This window comes from Lolium rigidum, chromosome 4, assembly GCF_022539505.1.
Source record: "Lolium rigidum isolate FL_2022 chromosome 4, APGP_CSIRO_Lrig_0.1, whole genome shotgun sequence".
Classification (NCBI taxonomy): Eukaryota; Viridiplantae; Streptophyta; class Magnoliopsida; order Poales; family Poaceae; genus Lolium; species Lolium rigidum.
The window spans coordinates 248,901,830-248,922,265 of record NC_061511.1 but is presented as its reverse complement, the minus strand read 5'-3'; the positions used below and the strand labels follow the sequence as shown (position 1 = coordinate 248,922,265).

Genomic DNA, 20,436 nt, shown 5'->3' with positions numbered 1-20,436 from the left:
ATCCCGGACGACCAACATGCACCGGAGGGAGTCACATAGACCCACATGGGCCAGGCACACCAGCCCCCCAAAGCCCATGAGGCTGGATCAAGTGGATAAGATTAAATCCCTTGAACAACGAGACAACTGTGGTGACTTCGTCAACCTCAAGATTTGTCGGACCAGTCTCTCGGAGGTGCTCATAGGGGTATGATGTGCATGCGTGTGTTTATATGGAAGAGTGTACGCGGTGTTTGTGAGTGTCTGCATTGTACTAGGTTTCTCAACGACACCACCATGTCACCCGAAAACAGTACTGGACATGGCTACGTTGCATTTGCATGTGTTCATAACTTCATAATATAGTATTATCTCAATTTCAAGATATAAGCTTTTTAGAAAGCTAAATTAGCTTTCTAAGAAGTATTATATTTCGGAACGGATATAGTATGTAGCAGCTGAAATATTGCGACTCACAATTCATGTTTACAACAACGGTCGAGGCCTATTTACAGCCGATTTTCCATTCAAAAATGTCTACATCATTCGTGCGTTTGCACTACGAGTCACTATCTGTACTCTACTGGCTAGTCTCCATGTATAAATGGAAAACATTCACACGTCACTCGATCGTGTGGCACTTCTCATGTTCCGTGAGTTGTTGCCACAGTTCGATATGACTGGATTATTCAGACTTTCAGAGCAAGAGAATAGGTATTCCATCAGCCAGCACAAGAACCGGCAGACAAGGTCCTACAAAGCAGCCGCGGAAACGGAATCCATAGACGCCAGCATCTTCATATGCTCTTCGGTGACAATGAACAGCTTGTCGTTGTCCCGGATCACGTCCACCGAGTCGATCTCTGATCCTTCGTGGTTCAGGACCAGCGCCTTCTCCCCATCGACTTTCAGTTTCCCTCCTGAGAGAAAACAGACAGTCGTTTCAGCTACGAATTCATTTGGCCAATGCGCGTGGGGAACGATGCAGTATGCTGATGTATGTTTCAATTTCTTGGTGTCTAATGAGTACGTACCAATGATGGTTTTGAACTCTTCCATCGTGGCGGGCAGATTGATGAGCTTGCCGGCCTCGGAGGTGTGGTTCCTGACGAACGGATGGCCCCTGTATATGCTCACCCGAGGACAGTGCGCGCTGTCCGATCTCTTGCTCGGGAGCTTCCTCTGACCAAAGTCCCCTGACGAGCCGACCACCGTGACGCTGTCCGCCGACGAGTCGTATATGGTTATCGGGTGGCCGACCTCCCGCCTCTTCGCGAGCTCGCGCAGCTCAGCCACTGATGCTGTGGGGGTGGCGGCGCCATCGCCGTCGTGGCAGGCCTTGTCCACGCTGGCGCCGTTCATGACAAGGAACCTGGCCACGTCGGCTCGGCCCTCGGTCAGCGCGACGCGCAGGGCGGTGGCGCCGTTGCGGTCCTCGCAGTCGACGCCCAGGCCGTGCTTGAGGAGCTCGCGGAGTGTGTCGATGTCGCCCCGCCGCGCGGCTAGGCAGAGGAGGTCGCCGCCGGCGTGCGGGGTCGAGACGCGCGCAAGTTGGTAGAGGATGCTGAACACCTTGTGGTGCCGCGCCGCGATGGCCTGCCACATCGCCGTGTTGCCCTGCGAGTCTGCCCTCACCGCCAATAGAGAACAGTTAGCCAATTTATTTTAGGGTGATCGCTGAAAATGATCAGTGATAAAGTGATCCGCTACCTTTGATGTTCACGTTGCAGCCGTGCCTGAGTAGTACCAGCACGCACTCCTCATACCCCTTTGATGCCGCGATGTGCTGCCAGTGGCACGGATCAGCTGCTCAGTGCACTGTCTCGCAGTTCGAACTGGAGATGAAAAATGTGTTGTTCTGCTTACCAACGCAGTTCTTCCTTTGGAGTCACCGACGTCAGGGTCCATCCCAACCCTGAGGAGGTCCTCAAGGAAGCTGCTGTTCCCAGTGGCGGCGACCGTGAGGAGATTGCACGGAATGTTGACGCCGCTGCTGTCCTCACCGGCGTTCTCACCCAGCAAGTCCTTCATGTCATGCACTTCAATCTGATGCTGAACAGTAAAACACAGCAGACAAGGATCGATTTATTTCAGTTATCATCCACAGAACTGAATTACATGTGTCACGCTGACAGACACAAGAAGATATGCATTACCCTGAGGAAGTTCTTGATGATGATGACGCTGTCGTCAGGCTTGCTCTGCATGGCCTCCTTGAGCGTGGCCTGCTTCAGCCTCAACAGCTGGCTCAGCGTCCTGGTCCGGAACGTGAAGCACTGGGCACGGTCGCTCAGCGCGCTCACCTCACCGAAGATGTCCCTGGTGCCCAGCGTGCCCACCACTTGCTCCCGTTCGCCATCGAAGTGGATGATCTCCACCTCCCCGGACACGATGATGTATACGTCGTCCGCCGCCTCATTTTGCACGATCACGTCTTCCTTGGGCGGAATGTACTCCGGCTTCGTCCTGGTGACCAGGAGCAGGAGCGTCTCTCTTGAGACGTCTTTGAAGAGGTACACCTCCTTGACGACGGGGAGGAAGAGGTGCTCGCAGATGCTCTTACAGATGGACTTGGGCAGCTGGTCGACGAGCTGCTGCTGGTTCAGGCTCTCCGCCCTGAACTTGAGGCACATGTACGCCAGGATCTGCTGCTGCAGCCGCGGCGGCAGGCGGTTCCTGCTCACGAAGTTGGATGCCGCCCGAATGCTGTTCCTCTGCCAACCAACGGAAAATGGATGCATGAGATTCAGGCAAAAGTAGTGCTTCTGTTGCGTGGTGAGTTACAGTACATGGAACTTACAAACTCCATGGTGCGGCGGGTTCCCTCGACGACGAGGTTGGTCATGTTGCCGATGAGGTAGGCGGTGAGGCCGAGGTTGAAGAGCATGTAGAAGATGTTGAAGATCATCTCGACATTGTTCTGGGCGTGCAGGTCGCCGTAGCCGACGGTGGTCATGGTGGTGATGGACCAGTAGATGGAGGAGATGTAGCGCATCCACAGGCTCTCCTGCCGGAAGTTGGGGGTCACCGCGCCGATCCACGTCTTGTCCCGGTTTGGATACCGGTCTGCGATCATGTAATACAGGCAACCCGCGTAGTGCACCAGGAACAGAGTCACCTGAACCACCACAGCCATCTCTTTCAGAATTTCTCCAAAGTTCTTCGGACAAATACGCTGCAGGTGTCTCCGATGTTCCACAGACCAATACATTTCCAACGCTATCTTACCGCAATGAGCCGTGCACAGCGAATCCAGAAGTAGCTGAATCGGATGTCCTTCTCTAGCCTGAAGATTGGTCGAATAGTTTAGGCTCTGATTGTTCTGCATTTAACTGTTGGTTTATGGAGTGCTTCAAAAGATAGTGTCTCCTCGCTTAATTACCTTGTGAAGAACTGTTTGACCTTCCTGAGACGCCACAGCCGGAAGACACCGAGCACGGTGTACACCCAGCCTTCCCTGACCTTCCCGGTGGCAAGGTAGGCCAGGCCTTGGAAGGGGATCGTCGACGCCACATCCAGGATGAAAAATGTCTTCAGGTACCTACATTTACAAGGTTATTACGGCAATACATAGAGACCAATAAATCAAATGTAACATAAAAGTAAAAAAACTTTGGACAGATTTTGCGCGCGAACGTGCCGATTCTAGCATGCTGGCGCGGCGGGATGTGAGCCGGTCGATATAGGCAGTGGAGGAACCTGGACTGGAACTGTTTGTGTGTAGAGATTAATGGATAAAATGCATCTGTCTTCTGTTGATCTATTCCTAGAACATGAAATCAATAATGTTTTTTGTTAAATCAATGAATCACTTCAATTCTGGACAGTGACATATATAAATTCAAGTGAACTTTGAAAACAGTGATTTTGAAAACAATAAACTTTTGAAAAACACTCATGTGTATCACTGGAAGTTTACTGCTCCCACACCGGCGCCCCCATAGTGTAGCCCCAATAAAAATTAAATTTAAAATGACATTTAAAAACCGAAATTCATATGAAATTTATACAAAAGTAACTCAAATTTAAAACTAAATAAAACTTAAAATTCATCCTAATTTAATGGCCGCCGGTTGGGGCGCGCGACGGGCCTGCCTTGTCATCGTTCTTCGCCTTTGCCGTCTGCGTCCGTGCCGGCTTCTCGTCCCTTGCTTTGCGCATATGGCAGTGGAGCATGAAGGCCGGCGGCGCTGTCCCCGCGCTTCCAGCCTTTGCCGAGAAGCCTCGATCTCGGTGCGCCAAGCCTCATAATTGCGATGAGCGTTGAGCTCGTAGAGCTTCTGTCGCTCCGCCTCCATGAGGAGGCGTCTTGCCTCCTCCGTGGCTGCTCGCAGGCGCGAGATCTCGAGGGCGTGCTCTAGGTTCGCGTTGTTGACGAACTCCCGCTACTCCTTCAACCCCTGGAAGCGTTGTGCGTTCAATGACGCGAGGATCGCGCCTGCTCCGGGTCGGCGGGGGCATGCGGCTGCTCGCCCCACTGCGACGTAGGCCTCGTGCCATGCCGTGAACCGTGGGTCCTCTTCGTCGTCGGAGTTGTACTCCGCATCGGGCTGCGGCTGCGGCTCCGGCAACGGTGGTGGTGGAGGCAGCGCGCGGCCGTTGAGGCCAAGCATGGAGTACGTCGTCTGCAGATGGCGCGGCATTTTGAGGTGGAGAGGAGAGAATGGAGCGGTGGCGGTGGTGGAGATGAGAGGATAGCACCGCGGTGGTGGACGACGTATGTAGTATATATCGGTGGCAACTACTCGCATTTACGGCGGCGTAGGCGACTCGACATCGCGTGGCCAGTCGCTGCCCTCATGGTTGCCTCGGTTTCCACGTGGGAGACCATTAAACGGCGATGACCAACCTTCCCACGTCGTGGCCGATGTGAACCGTCGCGTCCTCTCGCTGACAAGGCGCCCCCACCTGCGAAAATCGTCGTGCCGCGAGGCGCAGGTGCGCCCGATTCGCGCCCTACGCGAAAGGGCCGGCACGGGGATGCCGGCGATTCTATTGGGTTCGAAAACTAGCAGGCGCAGTTTGGGGCGCACCGATGCGAGCCCAAAAACCACGCCGGCCCCTAAAACGCTATCGGGACCGCCGGTGGAGATGCTCTAAGGTATGCGCATGCAAAAGCAATACCATTCCCATACATGTATAGTTAATCCGTATAAATTTCTACCCATACCCGTACATATGGGTAAAAACTTTACCGACATCTATACCTGGCGGGTACCCGTACCTATTGTACCTATTGGGTACATGATGGGTATGTTAAATTGTACACAAGTTACTCGCAATTTTAAATTTATCTATAATAAATTTAATTAGAAAATGAATTATCTCAACTGAATAACAAGTAGTTGAGTACATAACAATTAACAAAAAAAAATTACATTCTCATAGTCTAACTCATGAGTCAACAAAAGTAGATGTGTCACGTAATTTTTTTACAATAAACGTGCCTGTGGGTACAAGGCTATATCCGTGCTCTACTCATGATTTAACGCGTAGTATATGGGTACTACCTATGGGCATAAAAATGTACCCATACCCTGTCCATGTAGGTACGATACCCATAGATAAAATTGTCATCCTTAGACGAAAATAGTGTTTATTAAAAAAAGTATACAAATTTTTTAATTAATTTTCATGAATATTACGCGATTTCCAAAAAAAAGATTGATTCGACACAAGGCCGCCGATTAGACTGTCGCCCGAACTAGCACCTGGTTTTTCGTTAGAGGACAGACAACCGATCTGCAGAGTGGCCACCGAGGGGACCAGATATTCGGCCACGCGACGGCTGATCAACCTATGAACCGTTGACTACCTGCATGATTACTGCATACATAGTTAGCCTAATAATTGATTATTGTTTTCCCGCTAAATCCTTTCGCCTTCGTTTTGGCAATTCTCTCCCGCCTCCGTTTTTCGTCAATTCTCGCCGTCTCTCTCTATTAAACCGGATATCACTTAGTTGGGATGTACCAGTTCTTCCTCTTCCTCCCACCGACGAAATTCCACCTTAAGTGTGCCTTGCTCTGACCCAGAATTTAGGCTGAAGAAGGCAAAGAATGGAAGCTTGCCACCGCGGGTGTGAGTGTAGCGGTATTGGTGCATTCATCTTACGAAGGTGAAGGAGGTGGAAGATTTTAAGTTGGTCACGAAGTTTTTCATGTGTGCCAACTATGACATTTCTCCACACCCTCGCGCAAGTTTGTCGTCGATGAGCCCTCTGGTATGTTATGAAAGCATGTTGAGTTTTTCTTTCGATGTTTTCTAAACTTGCTTATTTATGTTGTTGTCTCCTCCCCTCTGCAAATGGTACCATTGGATTGACAGGAAACAGCCGGTGTGGACGCTGTAGGAGATTGAGGATAGGCATCGGCGTGCAGGGGAGCAGTTTTTCGTGGAGGAGCGTGCCGAAAAGGCCGCTTCACAGGAGAAAGAGGAGCGAGAGAAAGCTAAATGGTTTGTTGAAATCGGGGCAAAACCATGGTTTCCTATGGAAGAACTAAAGCGAAAGAAGAGAGAAAGAACATAGGAAGAAGAAAGGAGAATGTCCGACACAATTTATTCCGTGTCTGCGGCTTATCGGCAGACGCATCGTCGACCAAGCCTGTCAGCAGGGAAGTGGGCGACTCCTAGCTACATGTGAACGACATCGCTGTCAGATGATAGTGGGACCCAGGACGCCTAGTTTGCCACTTGTCAACCGATCGGCGGTTGCTTCGTCGATCGAGTCACGGATATGAAACTTTTAAAGAACACGTATTATTCCTATAAAGTAAAAAAAACTTATTATTTAATATAGTCGCCAGAAAAGGTGCCGCGCCCCGGGCCATTGGAAATCAAAAACAAAAAGATTCAAAGGGACCGGATTAGTAATTGGCAAAATCATCAAAACATTCAAAGGCACAACAAATAAATCAGAATTATTTGATTATCGGAGTAAGATTCTGAAATCTGTGACGTGACAATGCAACTAAAATTCTTAGATGTATCCTTGTGGACCCTGCCGCGATCTGTAAAGATAGTGCCATATCTTGAATCTAATCTAATCCATCAAAAAGAAACAAAAGTTATACTATTCGGTCACACGATGTGGTCCCCGCCATGTCCCGGAACCTCACACACATCGCGGTACATGGTACTAGTGCAAACGTGCAGTTCTGTTTCGCACATTTGCCCTTTATAATTCATAAATCAACCATAGTTATTCATAAATCACAAATGTGTAAGATAAAGTGTAACGGCGTAGCCCTGGTTGCAGAATTGTTAATAACGTCATAATAGTGCGGTTGGTCAGGGTTCTGTACTGGTTTTAGAAGTCCCACCTCTACTTTCTTTTTGTCCCACTTGGATTTTCTTAATCTAGCTTGTGTCGCCACGATAAGGTATTTCATGAAGTCTCCTGAGTATATCATAATTTTTTTGGTGCAAGCGTCAAGACTTAAGACTGGATACGGGAAACAAATATATATATCATGCATGACCTGGCATGAACATATATATCAGGCAGTTCACGATAAGAAATATGTTCTTTTGAATGGAAGGCAAAATATATGTCTTAATTCATTGTATAAGAAGAAGATACAGTATGAAGGTTCAAAGTTACAAATTATGCATGCACCAAAGCCTACTCCCGGCAAAATATGACCTAATTTAGAATAATCACCATCATGGTGCTCTTGCATCTAAAGGTCCTCGTCTTCTATTCATTCCAAATCGCGAACGAAACCTTCACCAAAGGTAAATTGAGAGATTGAAGTTTGGGAGTCCAATCCAATCTTTTATCATATTAAAATTTCAGACAAAGTTGCTACATTTGAAAAGTAGGCGAGTTGTCGTCTCATCATCATGCCGCAAAGAGGGCAAAGCCAACTGCTTGGCCAACCCCTTCTCTCCAACCTATCCGCTGTCCAAACCCAGTTGTGGATGATTAACCAAGCGAAAAACTTGCATTTGAGGAAACCCGATTCTTCCAAACTAAAGAGTCCATCTCCGAATGCGTTGTCCCAACGAATTGCGCCTTGTAGACCTAACAGAAAGAATATACTGCGGAATCGATGAGCTTCCAAATGATAGAGTCCGAGACATTGTCAAGAAGATGGACTTGCGAGGTAATCTCCCAAAGATTCGTAAATTTTTGAATATGTTGCACGGAGAGGCCGACGGATGAATTTTTGAATATGACAAGACCTCCAAGAGAAGTTTGTCAACAAACCACGACCCAATTAAAACTTTCCTTGTCTACCGGAGGCATGCCCGAATAAACTCTGAAGTAATTTTTGATTGCTTGAATGGGGTCAACCGGAACATCAATGGCGGGTTGAAGTGTTTTCCGCTCCAAGGGACAAGATTGCCGCCTTATCAACAAAACATTGAAAGTGGATTCCTTTGACCCTCCTCACCGAAAATGACATGCCAAGGTAATTCATTGGAAACTCGTTTTGATAGTCGGAAGGTCGAGAGGACATCATCAAGGTCTATCGCCCCTCATCGGATGGGAGCCACTTAGCTCTTCTGAAAATTTGTATAGGGGACCCGATGCATTCCCGAAGTAATCTAGTATTAGGCAACGGTCGAGATTTCTTCGCGGATAGGACACGCATATTTTGTCATTTGGTTTGTTGCCACCCTGATGCTAACACGAGAAGAAACGTAGAGCCGAGAAAGAGGGTAACACTTGTGTATACTCCTAGAGAGCAATGCTCCTATGTCTGGAAGCTTTTTGAACCGTGAAGCTCAGTCACTAGCTTAGCATATACTGTCACCACAAGGAATTTAAAGTTAATAAGAAAAGTCATAAAGGTTGGATGTTGTGAGAATGATCAAGTGTGGATACATGACAAGATAGCACCCATGGCTTTGTGTGACAACATTCTCTTATGTTTATCCCTTATATGTTCACTTTTGGAAAGGGCATAGCTTTATCAAGATGAAAACATATATCTTGTCGACAGATCTGGCCCATTTTTAGGAGAAAAAGGAGAGAAGAGAAGTGGGGAAATGCTTGTACCAAAAGCAGGCAATGGAGCATGGGTAACACGCACGGCAAAGCTAACGGTGTTTTGCAACTCTAAGAGGGGATCAGAGAAAGAGGGGAACGCTTGTGGGTACTCCGAAGGACAATTATCCTGTGTTTGGAAGTTTTCTGACCCGTGAAGCCCAGTCCCCTGACATATTATCACCACAAAGAATCTAACTTTCTAAGAAAAGTCATAAAGGTTGGATGTTTTGAAATGGGTAAGTTGTGGATACATGACAAGATACCACCCATGACTTTGCGTGGCAACAATTATGCTTATATTTGGTATGTTTACTTTTGTGAAGGGCATGGTTTTATTTACTATACGAAACCATATATCTTGTCATATCCTGCCCATTTTTAGAACAAACAAAAGGAGAGGAGAGAAGAGAAGTGGGGAAATGCTTGTATTGCAAAATCAGGCAATGGAGCATAGCTGCATGGGTAACACGCACGGCACAACTAACGTTGTTTTGCAACTGAATTGCAGCGTATGTATCTATAGCGATATGATAAGGATGTATGTCGTCATGCAACTCAAAAAAGGAAGAAGAAAAACTATATTGTACGTACGCAGGTAGGCAAAGGTGTATGCAACGTACCTGCGGGTTATCCTCTTCCTGTCGCGGACGAGGAGCTGCGTGCTGGAGTCGATGTAGGCGACGAAGAAGGTGAGGACGATGTCGATGGCGAAGAAAATATCGACGACCATGTCGGCCACCTCCAGGCCGCCCTTGGGGGAGGCGTTCATGAAGGCGACCTCGAACGGGTACACCCACGCCGAGTACGCCACCAGGATCACCATGAACGTCTCCCAGCACCTAAGCCACATATATGCATTATCAATCTATCATACCATACCACGCCGATCAAGTGAAAAGGTCATGTCATACGTAGCACTGAAGAGATCCTAGCCATGCTGGCCGGTGTCACTCACTCACCTGTATCTGGAGTCGAGAGGCGAGACGACCCACTTGTCGGGGCCGGTAGGGGACTGGCTGTAGCCGAGGGGCGGCAGCAAGAGCTTGGACAGGTTCCGGAGGTTGAATGAGCGGTTGAAAGAGCGGGACGTGCCATAACCGGAGCCGGAGCCGGAGCCGCTTGTGGCTCCGCCACTGCTCGTGCTCGTGCTCTGGAAGCTGGAGATCTTCATTGCTCCCGCGTCGAAAAAGAGCTACCACTGAATTCCTTCTTGGCAACCCCAGCTAAATCAAAGAACTAGGGAGAACCAGCCGAGATGGGCACGTACGTACTACGTGCTAGCTAAGAGAAACCGGCCAAGACGTGCATATGGTGCGGTCGGCCGGGGAGGGAGATCGAAGCAAGAGAAACGAGAAAGGCAAGGATCAAATCAAGGCATCGAAATAATGGAGGCGAGCATCCATCGATCCATCAATAATGGAGGATAAGCTAGGAGGGGGTCCTGTCCGGAGACGAAAGTGACCAGGCACGGGCCGCCGGCCTCTGGATTCGGCCAGAGCTAGCGCGTGCACGCGGGCATTCACCCCTGGTCGATGCAGATGGTAGTAGTAGTTTGAGACGAGCCGATGACTGGTGGTTGCTGTTGTGCTTGTGGCCAAGAGAAATCACCGTACCTGAGCTATTTGTATGTGTATGGAATGTTCATTGATGTTGATCGATGCCCTGGGTCCATGCAAATGCCTACTTGTCTGTCTGCCTCGGGCGCCAAGCATATATGTGCTCAACTGCTGACTCCTCGGGTCCTTTTGGATTTGGAGCTTTCTAGCGTGGAATTGATTGGCGACACTGCACGCTGCAGTGACTGCGGTCTCGATCGATCGCGGATCGATTCTGGGCGCAAAGTGTAGCTTGGCTTCTCCATGTTTATCACGACAGATGACACTGTTGGGAATTTCAGATGGATTTTTTTTCTAGTTTTGGGGTTGACACACACTACTATCATGCGCGCATATTTCTTGCTAACGTGCGCTACTGTATCGATCGATCGACGCCGTAAGAAGCTTCCAGCTTTCGGTGTATTAAGTTCAATATTAGCTGACCGACATGTGTAGCTCCAGAACAGAAAAGGTTTGCTCATCCAGCGACAAATTTCCCTTTCAGAGGATCGAGGATGCGACCGGGGTAGGTGATTTCGTGATATCGTGAGAAGCTTGGGTCTCTGAGAGAGAAGAAGATAAAAGAGCATGATTGTGCAGTGTCGTGATCACTGCAGATTATGACGGGGTGGACTTGACTCTGAAACTGAAGAATCAGACAGGTGAGCCAACATCAGTGTAGCCAACACGATGCTGCAAACAATTACTGGAAGCTCACACTGCTGGCCTAAGTCGAAGTGACAGGTTGTGGGCACCCTTAAATAGGCAAAACATATTCACATCACATCGTGATCTTGAGTCTCTTATTTTGCCTAAACTTGTTGGCTCTCCTCTGCCGACGTAGTACGTACTGATCGTGGCTGGGGCTTTACCTGAATCCAACTGCAATTTTCTTGGCCGAAAGCAGTTGATTAAATTGGTGGCTTAAGAACGGCAAATTGGTGGCCTAATTCGTGAAGTTAGAGTGATAGAATGTATGCAATATGTTGCAAAAAACGGATAACACCAACTTTAGGACATGCAAAGCCACCCCTCCCTTTATATCTAAGGGTGCATGAAACGACTAAGGCGATCGCATCACCACTGTAGTAGTTGCGGCTCCCGAAGGGCGCCAATGATTATCGGGAGTCTTGGTGGTGTGGTGTTGGAAGTCACTGCACACCACACGTGTGTGATATTGAGCACTATGATCTTGCTCCAAGATGGTTTGAATGGGAAAGGGAGGGTGGGGTTGTGCCACTGGTAGCTATGTTGCTGGACAACCGAGTGGATTCCCTAGGGGTATAATATTCAATACATGTTTTTTTTTCTATTGCAATAGGTGCATCCTGAGGAAATAGCACATAGCACCACATGTTGGTGGCATTTTTGCACAGAACCACAACATGTGTTTGTTTTTGCAAGGAACACCACATTTTGTTGTAATCACTTGCACAAAACACATAATCCATTATTAAAAGTTTTAATGGACAATTAATCTCCATTATCGTCTGAACCGGTATGTTCAGGCCGGTTCGTCTAGCTACGAAGCGAAGGCAGCTACCCTTCACCATGGTCCCCGGTGATCGGCAACATCAGCACATGAGGTGTTGTGCTACCGGTGGGGATGAGACCGACAACGGGACCGTGGGAATCCATGGTCGGCGTCCTGGTGCTCTACTGTCGTGCCACCATCATGTGCAGCGGTTGCTTGTCCGCGGTGGTGGAGTAGATGCTCACCCCTCCCACAAACTCGACGAACGAGAGACCATGTCCGGTCAGGCGCCGATGTAGTGGGCCAAACCATGCCGTGTTGTCAACATGCTTCTTCCTATCTAGGTCATAGTAGGCTATGAGAGGACGTATCTAACAGTCGAAGCACGACATGTTCGCCTCACTGATCGACTGCAGTACCGCCGAGGCGGCAAGGCGCGGAGTGACAAGGGATTAACTTGTCAATGCCTACAGATTGTAGACTTGGGTTTCGTAAGAAATAAAGGGCAAGTAGATCTCGAAGGTTTCAGCCTACAAAGGACTCGATTAAAGGTTACGGTGGTTCTGTTGACCAAGATTCAATCCTCTGTTTCCCCCTCGGCTCCCCTTTATATAGGAGGTGGAGCCGATGCTTTTCGTGTCGTATAAGTTACAAACTACCCGAGACGTATTGGGCCTTTCCTATTTTGATACAATATTCCTATTACAACTCTACTTTTTCTTATCCGAAGATCTCTGGGATTTTGGGCCTCCAAAAATTCGGATCTGTGGGCCTCATATCCTCTTCATATAACCCAGGATACTTTATTTGGCAAGACTGCTAGGCATACCTATGTCAGTAGCCCCCGAGGATTTTGCTTGAATCATAGAGTCGAGTAAAATCTCCATCGTAAAACTGAATCACATGTTTCGTAAAACTTTCGAATCATAACAAATATTTTGCTCAGCATCTATTGTGTACATGGATGATGGTAAATGGGGCTGGTTCATCTGACGGATCAGGTACTAGTTAACTGCTCTTGTGGCAAACCCGCATAAACCCACTTCAAGCTCGAGTCCCTAGACTCGAACTCGGAGATCTTGGCATAACTCGACACGCGCCGCTCAAGTAGACCAACTTGTACTTTCTTTTGTTTTTCTTTTTTGTAGATACTGCCGCCTTTTGCTGCTCCCGATCATTTAGGTAGGCTCCCTATGAGCCGTATTTTGTAAAGACTCGTTTATGTAATGTGCTATGAATATGAATAAAAATCTGGTGACATACCAATTCGGTTGAATAAGGAGAGAAAATGCCACATTACGCTTTGTGACAGCGGGCTAGACTGACTAACTGGCTATTAAAACTTTTAATGATTGGCTATGTGTTTTGTGCAAATGATCAAGCAAAATATGGTGTTCTATGCAAAAGCAAACGCATGTTGTGGTTCCTTGCAAAAAAGTCACCAACATGTGGTGTTAGATGCTATTTCCTCGTGCATCCTCGATGTGCTAATAATGAAAAATTGTTAACCCCTTGTTTTGTTACCATCTATAACTTCGTCCTATTGGTGCCTAAGTCAAGTGTGTCTCTTTCGATAGATCACAGATAATTTGTTCCAATACCAAGTCGCTATAACCTACTCATGTGTTGTATACTATCATCCCGCAATGAGCACAATACTAGGAGGCAACAATCGCTAAGGTGTACAAGCACATGGAAATGCACCCAGCTGCAATATCAACATGTGTGGCTAATCATTGATTCTTCATTGACGAGGTTACATGAGGAGGTGCTGGAGCCGGGCATGATGAACCAACTTCCAGAGGTTAACACAACGAGAGATTGGTCAAGGAATAAACTTGGAGAAAGAGTGATGATGTTTGAAAGAACGTTGATGGGTGGAATGTTGCACAATAGGTTGGACATATTTGCTAGCCGGATCTCTTGACCAACAGCAAGTGGTCACCATATTTATTTTGTTTGAATTCAACATACAACAAGATGAAACATTCAAAGTTAATAGAATTACTAAATTACCTTACCCTAACTCGTAGAACGAATGCATATCAAATATTTATATATATTTTTAAAAACTTTGAAGCATATTTAAACGCATTTTTTTACCAAACTAACTTTACTAAAATATTGGATGATTTTATTGTCCTTGCATAATATACTCTCATCAAAATCCACGTAACCACAGACCAAAAAGAGAAATAAAATGATAGAAAAAAATTAAGGTAAAGCGAAAATAAAATAGCATCATTAAAATTATTTGCTTCATTATTTACATTCTTGCTTTTCATCACCTTTTCTGTCTTTAGTACTCCCGGTCTCCATATAGGCTTAACTTTTCTTGCTTTTCAATATTTTTGTATCCTTAAATTTGATTTACTAAACGTCACTTCTTTAATTAGGATATTATTAAATTATTATCCTATATTACATTACTAGATTGAGATATACATTCCAAAACATACTTCTGTCTTTCATAAAAAACAATAGAATCAATATTAATATATTTATACTAATTTTTTTTACTTCTTTATAACTCGTTGTATCATCATATGTGTTGATTTTTCATGCAACCTTTAACATGCCATAACTTTTATATAGTCCTGAGTTAGTATTATTTTCCTTTATATGTTAACATGTTAACATGGTTTCTATATATTAGGAACTAATCTACTTTGTCGTACAACTTCAAAATATTTAATTGTGAACTCACTTTTTTGTGAACTCGGTTTGGTGAATTCATAAATCCACAATTTGTTGTGAAATATATGTTGGCTTTTACAAATTTCATTTGTGAAGTTTCCAAAATATTATCGTTCATGTTTTGCTCGCATAGTAATTTTCATGCCAACGAAGGTACTTAATTTTGATACATGTTTTGTGTTCATATGATTGTATTTAAATATCACCAGAGAGGTTGTAGGAATAAAATAGAGACTTTGATGGATATTTTCTAGCTTAATTAGGTTTAATAAAATAGAGAATTCTAGAATTTTTTACATGTGGTTGATTGTATACTCTCCTCCTACTCTCACTTACTTTTGATGTCTTGTGCTTCGGTGGATCTTAAGAACTCCATCCCCGTGGGGCCTTGGGGTCCTCCTTTTATAGTTTTTTTTACTGATAGATGTCTCCCTTCTTCCAGTCATCTTCATGTTGGTGTACAAGTAGAACTACACCGGTGGCATAAACACAAAAATTTGGCAATGCTCGACAATGAGTTGGAAAAAATCCAATAATGGTGGCATCAATAGTGCTCCGGGTATTTTGGAGAACAAGTCATTCTGCAATAGCAGTGCCACCTCGTCCGTTGCTACCTTCTTACCTCCAACGGAGGCGACTTTCTATGAAAAGTTGAGACCTTTGAAGGATAAAGTTGATGGGTTGGAGAAGCGGCTTACTTGAATATTTGAGGAGCAAGAATACACCTCATAGAAACACCTTGAACGAAAATGACTTTAACTATTCCTTTGACAAAGTGTTGTTGTCTCAAAGCTGGAAGAAGTCTTCCCTAGAGGAAATCATAGAGATGATCATATTTTCTGGTATCCATGATTTATTTTAATGCATATCCATATCAGCAATTTGTATCGATTAACAATTACATGAGTTTCTTGTGAAAAACTCTTTAATTGTATGGTTTTCTAAAGTTGTCCCTAGTCGGAGTTCATGTGAGGACACACACGTGAATATTAGACTAGCACATCGATTGGTTGATGATATGCTTCCCAAGTCTTGGACATGGAGATGGAATATCAATGATGTGGACACATGTTATGAATATTAGGTTGGACTAACAACATGAGACATATCTATAATTCTCAAACTTCTCTCTATACGCTTTTTCATTAGACATGAGGTTGTCGCATGTACTTGAGATGTGAATCGATCTATTTGAATTTTATTAAACGCTACACCATAATATGGTAGTTATTAAGGTAGCTTTTGGGGTTTGTCCTAAAACATGCCGCGAGGAATGGTCAACCAAGATGGTATTTTCCCCTCGCTAGCTATAGGTGAGAGATATCTTTGGGCCCATTGAGTGACCGGATCCAGAAATGTATTGCCATGGTACACAAGGTTATGATTTAACCTAGAATGGATTCAGAATCACAGGATCAAAAAAAGAGTAATTAGCTTGGAACTTGACCGAATATCGTGGGACAAAGGGAATAGCATGTACGCAACATTGTGATGATTCATCTTAATGATCTTTATACAAGTTTAGGAGTTGTCACATCCTTCTAGAGGGTGCAATTTTCTTGGCCGAAAGTAATGTACCCAGTTGATTAAATTGGTGGCTTAAGAACGGCAAATTGGTGGCCTAATTCGTGAAGTTAGAGTGATAGAATGTATGCAATATGTTGGAAAAAACGGATAACGCCAACTTCAGGACATGCAAAGCCACCCCTCACTTATATCTAAGGGTGCATGAAACGACTAAGGCGATCGCATCACCACCGTAGTAGTTGCGGCTCCCGAAGGGCCCCAATGATCATCGAGAGTCTTGGTGGTGTGGTGTTGGAAGTCACTGCACACCACACGTGTGTGATATTGAGCACTATGATCTTGCTCCAAGATGGTGTCAATGGGAAAGGGAGGGTGGGGTTGTGCCACTGGTAGCTATGTTGCTGGACAACTGAGAGGATTCTCTAGGGGTATAATATTCAATACATGTTTTTTTTTCTATTGCAATAGGTGCATCCTTGATGTGCTAATAATGAAAAATTGTTGACCCCTTGTTTTGTTACCATCTATAACTTCGTCCTATTGGTGCCTTTTTTTTTTCAAAAAAGGGTGCTTTATTACTTCAGAGTTTGATGTAATACACCCGGCCTCTGCATAACTAGGATGCACACAGCCGTTCGCGGATACAACCAGAAAAAAGATTCAACTAAAAGTATATCTCTGAAACAAAGGCGAGCAAATCATGTTGGTGGAGCCACTATCCTTAGACTATGCAGCCACCCATGTTGGGTAATAAACTCCTTGGCCGAATTCTCCAATCGTGTAGACACCTCCATAAAGAGGTCGCGGTCCTCCAAACGCTAAAGTGGCGATCATAAACAAAGCGTAGCCGTAGATCGGTAAATCACCTGCATAAGAGAAGCATTCTTGTCATTAAAAACCTTGTCATTTCTACATAGCCAGAGCGACCATAACACGGCTAACGCTCCCACCCTGATAAGACTCATGTACCTAACCTCTACCCCAGTTAGCCAGTTGCCGAAAATATTCGTAACGCTGCGGGGAGGGTATAAGCTAGATCCTATCCGAATGATTGACCATATAGCTTTGGCAAACCGGCACTGGAAAAAAAGATGTTTAATTGTCTCGTCTTCTTGACAGAAAACACATCTCCTACATCCAAGCCAGCTTCTTTTTGCAAGGTTATCTTTGGTGAGGATAACACCGCGATGTAGGTACCAAGCAAAGACCTTCGTCTTTAGTGGTATCCTCAGTTTCCAAATCTTCTTATTATTATACACCGGTTGAATGGGTTGAATTAAAGCTTCATACATGGATCTCACTGTGAATTTACCATTCTTGGTAAGTTCCCAACGGAATAAATCTTTCCCTTGGACCAATTGGATTGAAGCTAATCTCTGCAGCAATTCGTTTCAGTTGGTTAATCGGGGACCGACTACATTACGTTTGAATGTCATTGATGGTGGAGAGGTTTCCATTACCCATTGAAGGGTTACATCTTTATGACGTGCGATCCAATATAAAGCTGGGTACTGTTCCCAGAGCATAGTTATCCCCAACCACTTATCCTCCCAGAAACGCATTTCCGACCCATCCCGAATGGAGAAAGACCCGTGTGGAAAGAAGTGCTTCTTAGTAGCCATAATGCCAGCCCAAAAATGTGAATCTCCGGGTTTCCAAGAAACCTGAGACAACGCTTTCGAGCCTACATACTTCCTCCTCAACAAGTTTTGCCATACTCCATCTTCAGTTAAGAACCTAGCCAGCCACTTGCCTAGTAGGGCCTGATTCTTAAGCTCTAGATCGTGGACGCCTAGACCACCTTGATCTTTGGGACGGCATACAACACTCCACTTTGTCAACCGATATTTTTTCTTCTCACTATCTCCTTGCCAGAAAAATCTTGATCGAAGATAATCCAATCTATGAAGAATTCCTTTTGGCAACTGGAAGAATGATATCGTATATAGTACCATATTTGTTAGTACCGAATTTATGAGTACCAATCTTCCACCAAGAGATAGTAATTTTCCTTTGCAACTACTCAGTCTTTTCTGCAACCTTTCCTCGACCAATTTCCATTCAGCTAGAGTAAGTCCCCGATAATGAATCGGAATACCTAGATAGCTAATTGGAAAAGAGCCTAAACCGCAACCGAATAATTCGGTGTATTGGTCGGCCTCGTCTTGGGCATCATCGAAACAAAACATGATGAAGAAATCCCTGCTACTACACCACTACCTCCGTCATTGCAAGATGAAGACGATGCTGCTGTGAAGCTCAAGCCCAATAAAGTCAGGATTGGACCAATGACACGAGCTCGTGCGAAGATACTTAAGCAATAGGTGAACTTGTTCCTATGTGATACTTTGATCGATGAGAACTTTATACTGCCTAAGTCCTATTACTTATCTATGATCAGGTATGAAGAGGAAGCAAGCATCGCACGAGGAGGAGAGGAGCAGCTGGACAAGAAGCTGGACGTGAAGCTGGACATGGAGCTGGACATGAAGACATCCCATGGACGCGCGAGGGAGGAGCGGGAGGAATGCGCGAGAGGAAGAGATGCAGCTCAGGCCGGCGCCAGGCCCGGTCAGACCGGCCATGCCGCCGGGCCACCCGGTCCCAGCCCCGGTCCGACCGGCTTCCACGCCGGACCAGCCCGGTCCAAACCGGATTCTATGATTGTGCCAACCGGGCACTATCCAGTAAGACCGGAACCATAGCCCGGTCACCACCCGGCGCCACACCCGGTTGAAACCGGATGGCCCGGTCCCAGGCCCGGTCGACCGGCCCCCAGACCGGCCGACTCCGAGTCTGTCTCGACCAGATCCGATCTGGGTCGGTTTTCTATGTACTTTTTCGACCCCTGGTCGTCCTGAACTCCTATATAAGTGCCCAAGATGCCAACAAATTAGGTTTAGACCACGTTTAAGATAAACCCTAGTTCATAGTTGATTGCTTTGCAACGCTATTGAATCTCTACACCATATTGCATCGATTTGGTGTTGAACGCCTGAAAGTCTTGTGCGATCTGCTGTTCCATTGGGAATTAGACGGTTGCAACTTACCGCTTCGTGGTCGGCGGCTACATGCGCAAGTGTATGGAGTTGCGAATGTCTTGCAGGGTTGAGAGCTGTTGCATTGGCGACAGGGATCGATCGAGAGACTCAACAACGTCATACAAGTTATCATCCACTTCATCATCGTGTATCTCCGATGTGTTCATCCCGTGATCATCATCACCACCGTTGCTTACTGAGAAGATCGGGCCACCCCTTATCATCTTGGTATCAGATTCTCGGGTTTTCTCGGTAAGCCATCCACAATCCACCCCATAGTTGAGTTGTGAGTGTTTCCTATCCAGAAAAAAGCCATAAAAAGTTAGGGTTAGGGTATGCCATAGCCTTAGATTGCACTAATTTCGAGTTTTAGTTGCTTTTCATAGTTGTTCTTGCGTATCTTTTTCTTCCATCTAGTATTGTTAGGGTTTGAGTCTCCGCTATCATATAGTTTTAGTTTTTGTTTCTCCGAGTCCACATAGCGTACAGTGTGCTTGTCCCAACCATAGACACATCCTTTCGATATAAAGTGACTAGGAACTTCCCCAGAAGAGACTAGTTTTACCGCTCGACAGGCTGCTCGTTAGGTTTTCGGTGCTTGACAATTTCTGTTGGTCGTGTTACAAGGAGAAGAGTCATAAAAAAGTGAATTAAAAAAAGTGAATCAAAAAAAGAGAAAAGACTGAAGAGAAAAAGTGTGAACTGCTAGTAACCGCGGAAAAAAAGTGTATCAGAAAAAAGAGAGAAAAGAGTGAAGAGAAAAGTGTGAACTGCTAGTAAGATTCAAGTGAAGGCCTAAGTTTACTTTTCTGCACCTGTAGTTGAGCAATCTTGTGCCTGTTTCGTTGAGCTTTGCTAGTGTTTCTCGAGTGCATTGCAACCTTTCATCCATACAGTTGCATTGCCATATTTATCGCCTTGTGTGAGTATCATTGGTTGTCTACGGTCATCGCTAGAGCTTGTTATTGGTGCAAATAGGTAGCCTACCTACAGCCTCACATATATCATGCTTTGTCGTGCGATTGTTCTTATACCCTTGATATTCGCTTCGCTACATCCGTGCACTAGTTGTCCCTACAAGTGGTAAGCAACACTAATTTATTTTGGAACAGTAAGATTTCCTTT

At 45.7% G+C, this 20,436-nt stretch overlaps 1 protein-coding gene across 1 annotated transcript; it reads right to left on the bottom strand.

Moving 5' to 3' along the window:
* Nucleotides 1–431: 431 nt before the first annotated feature.
* Nucleotides 432–10,535, bottom strand: LOC124707465 (potassium channel AKT2-like). Its single transcript, XM_047239122.1, has 10 exons — nucleotides 9,937–10,535; nucleotides 9,598–9,816; nucleotides 3,362–3,520; nucleotides 3,208–3,265; nucleotides 2,780–3,097; nucleotides 2,136–2,693; nucleotides 1,846–2,031; nucleotides 1,690–1,765; nucleotides 1,014–1,604; nucleotides 432–899 (listed from the first exon to the last, which is right to left on the bottom strand). Exons 1-10 carry the CDS (start codon nucleotides 10,146–10,148, stop codon nucleotides 733–735), a joined length of 2,544 nt encoding a protein of 847 aa, XP_047095078.1. The 5' UTR covers nucleotides 10,149–10,535; the 3' UTR covers nucleotides 432–732.
* Between the last annotated feature and the right edge of the window lie 9,901 nt (nucleotides 10,536–20,436).